The sequence below is a fragment of the Lytechinus variegatus genome, chromosome 12 (genome assembly GCF_018143015.1).
Source record: "Lytechinus variegatus isolate NC3 chromosome 12, Lvar_3.0, whole genome shotgun sequence".
In the NCBI taxonomy this organism is placed as follows: Eukaryota; Metazoa; Echinodermata; class Echinoidea; order Temnopleuroida; family Toxopneustidae; genus Lytechinus; species Lytechinus variegatus.
The window spans coordinates 17,209,820-17,219,449 of record NC_054751.1 but is presented as its reverse complement, the minus strand read 5'-3'; the positions used below and the strand labels follow the sequence as shown (position 1 = coordinate 17,219,449).

Genomic DNA, 9,630 nt, shown 5'->3' with positions numbered 1-9,630 from the left:
AAGTAGTTAAGATGAAAATTGATTTTCTAAATTTCTAGAATTTTGCTATCTCTTAAAAATACATTGCTCAAATTAATTGACTAATCTCGCGGATGCAGTGTATTATACTTTGTGCTTTCAGTGAATATCATTCCAATAATAATGACAGACATACGAGTAATGCATGATGACAGTAGCCCAATTTCAAAATAATCATTCGAACAATTTACCGGCTACAAAAAAAAGAAAAAAAATGTTAAACTGTGGCTGGGCACCAATTAAAAAAATAGATTGGGAACAAGATTTATAAACTTAAAATTAGATTGAAAATTTTAAATCACAGTCTATTTGCGATTGGTCTCTCGTGTTATTGCCATGGATTCAGAAATTAGAGAGTACTTCTAATGATATACCCCACTTTGTAATACAGGTACTAATGTTTTTAAAAACATTGAAATAACAAAAAATTAGTCTTTTACGTTGACACAATGGCGGAGCCGCCAGCTACACTTTTTGTGTGTGGGATGTCATTACAAAGCAGTTAGCATACCAGCGATGTTCGTCTCTTGGCTGACCCCGTATTAACCCCGACATGCTCAGTGTAACGTATCCTCGATAGGATATCCTTTGCATGTGATATACACAAGGTCATTTGCGCTCTAAAAGCACATACCTCTCCAGCCAACCCCCATACATACATATACAAAGTGCATTGGAAAACTACAGTCAGATGAATAAATGAATATTTTCTTTTGATAGAAGAGAATTGCTATTTGAAAACAAAACTTTTTTATATAAATCAAACGCCTGAGAACAACAAGCATTCAGTACGCCTTTTTTTTTTACAAAGTATTCAGAATCAGATTTACACAAACATGTAAGAACTGAGCAAGGCATACTATGAGACAGGCAAGGATATATAAAAAAAAGGTATAACAAAGCTCAGATTCGATGTAATTCAATAATGAAACGTTATTCCTTTACAAGAGAGACTTCATGTCTGTAAATAATGTTAAAATACCTCCAACAGATTGTCAGCGCAACGACACGAATTACATTTAATTTCAGATTTGAAAAAAATAAAGAAAAAGCCTAAAATTAAGTAAGCTAAACCATATAAGATGTATAATGAACGAACCTTTCAAATATTAAAAGCTTAGAAAAGAAGTTAAGAACAAGCAACAGGTACCGGTCCCATTCGTTATAATTTATGTAAGAAAGTTTTGTTCGCCCAGGTCACGCAAAAAAATCAATTAGGAGGTTAATAAATTTTTTTCGGTAACGGGTACAAACTATCACGAGGCGTTAAAATTAAGATTAAACAAAAAACTTACAACATCGAAATGTCGCAAAGCTACGAAAAATCGAAGTCCGAACATGAACGATATGGTTTTGACACAGGGATGACTTTTTTTCCTAATTTTGCTGGCAGACGTCGACACAACTGTCCTATTTTCACCGTCACTCGCCCACGCAGGCATGTGGCTTCATCCACGAGATTCATTTGCTTCTTTTGCTTTTTCTCCAGTCTTCTTCGCTTTCTTCAGTCAATAATGATACGTGATACCAGATCATTGCTGGGTCCAAAAATGGAAGACGAAATGCGGGGGTAAAATAGAAATCAGAGATATCACCGCTAATCGGCATTAAAAAGTAGCCCGCTGTCTGCTACCTGTCTGTTGTCTCTATCTTCCTCTCTCCATTCCTTTCTTTGAGTCTGTTTTCATTAATGATGATCATATTGTTCTGTTTAGATAACGGAGAAATTCGGAAATCCGAGAACTCGACACCTCTCAGACGAAACAAAATGTAAAAAAACGAGGATATCCACTCATTTTCCTGTGCTTTTTACAAGTCCAACTTTTACGTCGACAGTCACAGACCAAGCCACTTTGTGAAGTACTCTCGGGCTGTTCGCGAACGTCGTCCGCCAGAAGCAGTCTCCAAACGCGTAGCTACATGAAAACACACCGTTGTGTATACATAACGATAAAATAAACTACTGTCAACGTTCGCACACAGAAGACCGACACGTGCGAACGGTCATGCATATTCATTTCCGACTTGAGCCTCTCTGAATGGTGGATAGTTTTATGACGTCATCGTTCCGTCGGTGATCGGTCGTACCCGTTCATAGTGAGAATTAGCTCCACCCCTTTATTGCTCGCCATCAATAAAAGGCAATGGCAAGCAGCACTCCAATACAAATCACAGCTTAGAAGCAAACAGGTAAAAACACCAGTTTGGAGGTAGCCAACGAAAGATATTACATATAGATATATATATAACATCTTTATTGAAGAGAAGCGATTTTAAGCAGTCATACTGGAACTTTCACTTTATTTTTAACCTACCTTGGATACATTGCGAATACATTCATTGACTTACACTTTATTGAAGATGGCGAATTTATCTTCGAATCCATTTGTTCTGGCGATATCAAGAGGTATGTTCACTTTTTGACAATTTTTACATAAAATGCTAATTAATGATTCCTTTGCGTTTTCAGCTCAGCTCTATTGAAAAATCAGATACTTTTGATGCATTGTATTACATAGAGGTCATCGACTCTATCTCCACCAGGAAATGGTGATGCGTTCTCCATCACTATACCATGGCAGCAACAGGTTCCAACACGTCTTCGCATGCTATTAGAGGAGTCTTGCTATTACTTTCTTGATATTCATCATTATTAAGCACAAACATCCCCATCTCATTGCATCATCATTGTGAATATTTTTGTATGTATTTTACCAAAAATGAAATTTATGATATTTCACGTTTGTTCAGCACTTTTTGAGGATTAAGCTTAAAAAGATCTTTCATCGATGAAAATCTGTGTTTAAGTGCTAAAAATAAACCTGGCACTCTGGGAGTGAAAATTTCACAAAGTTCACACCACTGGAGATGTTCTTGAGTGGAGTCTGCTTTGTATGCAGATTATGAACCACAAGGAGTCTCGGCCGTTTGGAGGGGGCCGCGTTACCCATCTACTCGCGGCCCGGGACGCCTCTTAATAAAATGCCCATATTAACCTTTCTGAATTTGTTCCCCTTTCCCCGACTCGCTTCCAATTAATCCTGACCTCGGAGAACATAAGTAAACCAATCAAGTTACATGGACAATATCTATTTCAATTACGTGTGATGGCGTTGCTCGCACACACATGGGCAGCTTTTACAAAACATTGGATAAGGGCCAAGAGAAGCGTGTGAATAAACATTCCAACGGCATCGATCTCTGTTGTTACCAGTCCACGTGCTCTTTTTGTTCTCCCTAACCTATTAACTGTGCACATTCCTTTCTATAAAAAATAGTATTATAAATGTGGTTAATTTTATGAGTGGTCTATTTACATTCTCCGATATTAATATATTATTATTATTTCTTACAGTTTACCTTGCTCTAACACTGCTGGGCCGCTCATACACAACGTTAGGAGCCCCAACGAGAGCACCTTTGGAGTACATTGAAACACCAGCAAATTCACTATTGCAACTCCACGAGTACTTATCAGACGCCACATCAGAGCTGGCTAAGCACTCAAGAAATGTTTATAATGGCTTTGTAAGTATTTAATGAACAAGAATTACATTCTATCATGTCAATAGGTCTGAATTTACTGTTTACTTTACCTTTACCCGGGATTCTTGTAGAGAACTGTGGATAATTTCATTTGTTACGTAACAGTTACATAACATGTATGATGACATAAGTTACTCTGCAATTATGGTTACAATAATTACATCATCGTCTCTTGATATCGCAGTACATGTGCGCCAAAATTACATCATGTGCACATAGAGTAGCACTTAATCCTTAATCACTCCCTAAATAAGCAGGTAGAGTGGTATTTAAATTTTCGGATGTGCCGCTTAACTGATGTACTAATGAATTCGTCAATTCATCTAGCGCCCTTGCACAGTTGCGCTCTCTTTGTCCGTTTAAGTTAAAATGTCAAGGGGATAATTGGGAGTTGGCTTCGTTAAATAATATGCATTTACGGAGCCCATTGGTGGTAACAGGTGAGCTCAATATAAACAAAGAACAACTGAGGATAATGGAAAACATCAAACGAGTAAAATTTCATATGTCTGACTTATAGAATTAGAAAGAAGTGCCTGAAATTCCTCGTCGTATGTTTGCTATTATCAATTTGTGCATCTTTTCTAACAGTAAATCCATTAGGTGTAGCAATAATGACCGGGGTAATGTACGTGTTAAAAAGCCAATCTCATCAACGGTATATCCGCTCCAAAAATCCATGTGTAGGTCGGCAGTGGTACTCAAAAGCTTTAGGGAGAGAAAAAAGTCAATGAGCAATGACGTCAAATTTTCAGCAAACAACTCGTGGGTGTAGTCATATTTATAAACGAACTGCTCTGTAGTGATCCTCTACCTTCCATCCAGTGCCCATAATTATTAGATGGATGATAGCCGTATTATTGCATGCATGGATCTAATCGGACATTGTCAAATACTCATTAGGGAGAGAGGGTTGGCTCGTATTCGACTCTGTTCTTCATGGCCCATTGGTCCGCGACCAACCCGACAACGACTACTTCCGATATTGAGTCTTATGCGACTGTCATCTCGCCCATTTAATGAATGAACACACGTTTTTTTTTATTTTAAAGGGATGAATAATACTCGAAAGAGGACCATTTCCCCTGGTTCAATTTGACACTACAAAGTTTATTGTCAAAGGTTGCAAATGCACAAATCGCTTGATCTACTGGCATGATCGCATAATGATTTAATGACACGGCACATTCCACTCCTAAATTAACTGTTTCGAAACCACTTTGGTATTTGTTCTTTCATCAAACCGAGCCCCGGAGAGCTACTACGAGTCTTTTGTAAATAAGAAGTGCACCATATAAAGAAAATAGTACCACGCATTTTTTTCTCCATAACTATGTTCTATTGGCCAGGCGGAAGTTTATTCAAAATGGTGTTAGTTTATCGGACTTTGTAATTCGTTGCCTGGTCACGTAAAACACGGTGGGCACAGTGAAAACATTCAATTTACCTCCGATATGTTTGTAAAAGTAGACTGATGTTAGAAATCATTTTTAAAAGAAAGGTCTCTTAGTGACGTATATTTTGTCCTGTAATTTGTACAATATTATGACATGTACGTTGTCAAGTGTCCCGACGAGACGAGGTCTGGGGTATTTGCAAGAAGTAACCTTTATTGCGCAATAGTTCGAGCCACCAACGTTGTAAAACTAGATTGTTACAATGAAATAGATATCCTTGCCATTTGAAGTTATAGAAAATTATTGCTGTGGTAGAGAATGGGAAATAAGGATCAGGCTAGACAAATCATCGATTTCACGTGTAAGAATTTTCTGACAAAGGGACGTAAAACCCTCGGCAGAGCCGCGTTGATAAAGAAGCAATTAAGCGAAAGGTAATGTTGACAATAGTGACAATAGCATACCACAGTTATCTAGTCATGGATCAGGGATAACTATAGGTATTCAATAAACACAATGTTCGGATTGACCCAGGAAAGGATGATTCTTTTGAATAACAAGTTTATAACGTTGCTAACGTACTATAATTGGCGATTTATACCTCTGAACAATGCAATAGAAAGTTCGAAATGTTCGGAAGGTACCGCATGGTGCTTTGTGGGCTCCCACGTGGCTGAAAAAAACAAGACACGGTCAGGTATCTCTCACGTTTAGATCAGTAACAATATTATCTTAATAGATGAGCACATGAAAATCCCATCGATAAACTATCTCAAAAAGAAAAGTCAGGCAACTTGCAAACATAAAAGCTTATTCCTTTCTTTTTAAGTAAAAATTCCATCAAGAAGCTCCGTCCCTTCTTACTGAACACTCTTCTTCATTCTTTCTTTCTCAATCCTACAGAGGAGACAGAGATTTGGTACCGATGCAGACATCAACCCCCGTACATTCGTTCTTGGTGGACTCCCAACTATCCAGGATCTTGAAGAGACAAGAACAAGGCAAGGGCTTACGGAAGAAGACCTCCTTGAAACACACAGAGCAAATCTTGGGATATACTACCAGGCCATGGATTACCTCATCTCGGACGAAGCCTTGTACATTGGTGCAGATGATTTCCTTCACATTGATGGCGATAGCTCAACATTCTATCACATTCGAGACCACATCGAAGTGACGTTAAACAGACTCAATGCCATTGTAAGTACTTGAAAGTTGGATACAACTTTTACCATCTCAAACTTTTACCACAGAATTGTTAACTGGTATGAGTACATCCATGCTTTGACAAAAGGGGCATGAGGAGTAAACAAAACAGACAGAATAATCGTATGCCAATTGAAAAGAATGAGTAAAAAGTTAACAATTAAGCATAAAATCGGATAAGTAATGAACATTAATACTCAGTTTGTACTTGTCATATTGGTAACGAGGACAACACAAAGTAGGATGCTAAATGTTCGAAAATATATGTTTTGTGACAGTTAATTCGGTAAAGATACATTGAACATGAACCTTCAAGCTATGGTACACTGTATAATCCTACATTCTTTTCATCTATTCTCTTTGGTAATCACAGATCGTTCGGGAGGGTTTCAGAGGAGAAAACCGAACACCTGTCCAGAGCACGCTTACATTCCATACAGAGCTCAATGAAAACTTCAGGAACGTAAGAGATCTATGTGTGCTATTTGAAATTTTCAAATACACCAATGACGTTTTATACGCCGATGTTAAACTACATGAAAGTCAGCATAGAGCAGAAGTCGCGTCCGAGCTTGTTCACAGATCAGAACTTACGTCTGGGAGACGGGCCGAGAGGTAAAACTAGGCCCCGGATTTATTTATTTATATATATTCATTGAAATAGTATTTAAAAATAATTTATCAAACAAACTTTCACAATTTTAAAGTGTCCTCGCCTTCATGGCTCTTTCTATTTATCGGTTTTCCACGTCGAAGGTATTCTGTGGGCCAACTGTTGTGAAACTGTTTTCAGAGTTTTGTATGGTGTATTCACCGAAGTATACGTTATTGTTTGCTCATGTTTCAAGGAAAATGTGAAAATGCTAAAGAAAAAGGTGCTAAGTAGAACGATTATAGTACAAATCTGTGCGATATTTAGGTTAATGTTGTACTTCAATAGCTTGAAGTAAAAAAAAATGGGATCAAATTTCATATGTAGCATCTTTTGGGGTAGGTTTAGCCGTGTAAGACTTTCTGAAGCACAAACGCTCTCGTAATACTTTGAGAGCCATCCTTTCGTAGATCGTAGAGGGAGTATTGCAATAATATATGCGGTGTGCTGATAATTTCGGGACAATGCCATGTGGTATGTCGCTACTTCGACTGTTCACGTTTAAACTATTCAAAGAAAGAAAGCATCCCAATTTCATAGGATTTTAATAGAATGTATGAACATTGTGTATTGTAGACATAGTTTGGTATTCAATATGACACCTTGATTTTATTTATTTGTATTGATATCAATTATGTACGTTATTTATTAAACACCACTTTTTTCTTAAAACCTTAGCAATTATACAACTCAAAATATGATAAGTGGACTAAAATGGAGCGGGTGAACAGGGGAGGGGGGGGGGGGGGTGATGGAAAGCTGTCACCTGTTGTAACTTCTCGTGTTATGATAATTTTTAGCAATGTTAATGGAGCTATCGTCGCATCTTGCCTTAAAACATTTTTTTAGTTCGCTCTTATGACAGGATTCTCATTGTAAAATACCAAAGAAACTCTTAAATAGTATTCATAGGAAGTAAACTGTAACGAGAGGGAGCCGATTTAAATTCAACATCGTATGATTTGCTTTAAGTTTCGTCAAAGTTCTACTTCTGGATGTCAAATTGAATTCGAAGTGAAATCATTTGTTTCATTTCAGGAAAGACATTTTGTGTACCATATTGCATTGATGTGTATTTCTACTCGAGGCCTTGTTAAACTCTTCAACAAGCCCTTGAAATTGGACAGACGTTATATTTCATGTGTGAGAAAGCGGGCGGGCCCGCGATAAATCTATCTCTTATTCTATTTTTTTTCATGTCTATCGAAATGTGGTTCCAATCAAGACGTTTTATTTTAGAAAAGAGCGCATCATTAACGGATATACCTAGTTACTGCTGTCAATACATGATCTGTATATTTATATAATTTTCTAATTTATCTATGCACTTTCCAAATAGTGCCCTAGTATATATTCCAAAACATGAAAAGTTATATTTGTGTGGATTTACTTCATAAAGGGCAGGTGATATATTGCCGATTGAAGTCATTAAGGGTGGGAAATTTTTTGTTTTGTCCGCCACTCAAAAGTTCCATGGGGAAAATGTCAAAAGTTCAAATGTCATTTTACGTGTGCCAAATTTTCCTGCAATTAAAAAAAATGAGTTTGGCTAAGGTTATGATAATGAATTCTTATTATTTTTTCGATGAAATGAAATAGCTTGATTAGTTACATTTTGCTGTAGATATTACTAGTGTGATCCAGTGACAAAGAAGAGGTTGCACGTCCATGGTTCTTTCAGAAAACTCACTTTTCAAGCAATGTTTCAGCTAGTATTCAATAATGTTTTCATGAAACAAAGTATTCGGTTTGCGAGTGAGGTTATTCGGAACAAAACAACGATGATCAGACATGATTGAACGAATCAATATTTTAGGTTATTATTGAATATGTAGTACCGTTACAAATTTTCCTCTCAAAATCCGAAAGTTTTAAATAGTTCTTGGGAAGTTTAAAATAATTGTTTTTACATTGCGATAGATATCTAAAGCCTGTACAATTCAGTTTTACTTCATGATGTGCCACTTTACGCTAATCAAATCTCATTTCTGTCAATTGTACAACAAATTTTATGTTCATGTGCGTGGGTGTGTGAGGATGTGTGAGTTCTGTGTGTGTGTGTGTGTGTGCGCGCGCGCGCGCTCTTGAGATGAAACTGTTGTCTGTACACAGTGGTATGTTTTATAAACAAAAGAAAATATATGACTATTCTATATTTTATATTTATGACGATAAGTTTACAATGTGACTTAAAATTTGAGCGATTTATTTTGTATCATATTGTCAACAATATGAAGTGATTGTAAAAGCATTGTGTGTGTCGTCTCATGGATTTTATACTTGTACAAAATGCGTATTTCATAAAATGCGAACTGTTTTTGAATGTTTCTGTCGAATATAATTTATTATGTTAGTACTGTAAGAGTAATACTGAATGGATGGATGTCTCAAGATATTATTTATGAATCTATGATCAACAAAAGTACTATTTATTGCTAAGTTATTTTTGACATTCCATTGTGATGTCTATATTTGAGAAGAGAGGAAACGATTTCGTCAACGTTCTCATGTGAATGTTTGATGGAGATATTGTTCCAAAATGAATAAAAAATGGTATACAAGTTATGCTTGTATATACAAAAAATAATAAAAATTGTTTGATTATGATGGCTTACAGTGCTTTGTGTAGTTTATGAGAGAATAAGAGAGAAAGAAGTTTAAAATTAATACTCAATGAACCTTCCATATAATTCTTGGTAAGCCGAAAATGGTGAGAGTGAAATTAAGAATGAGCATCGGATAGTCTATGAAATAAGGGCAACATTGAGGATGATAGTTAGGATGAGAATGAGAACGATAATAAGAATTATG

The 9,630-nt window shown here is 36.5% G+C and overlaps 1 protein-coding gene across 1 annotated transcript; it reads left to right on the top strand.

Moving 5' to 3' along the window:
• The first annotated feature begins 377 nt into the window (after positions 1 to 377).
• Positions 378 to 9,389, top strand: LOC121424968. The gene is made up of 4 exons (XM_041620869.1): positions 378 to 2,425; positions 3,374 to 3,546; positions 5,865 to 6,161; positions 6,541 to 9,389. The coding sequence occupies exons 1-4, from the start codon at positions 2,380 to 2,382 to the stop codon at positions 6,784 to 6,786; spliced, it is 762 nt and encodes a 253-aa protein (XP_041476803.1). The 5' UTR covers positions 378 to 2,379; the 3' UTR covers positions 6,787 to 9,389.
• Positions 9,390 to 9,630: the final 241 nt, after the last annotated feature.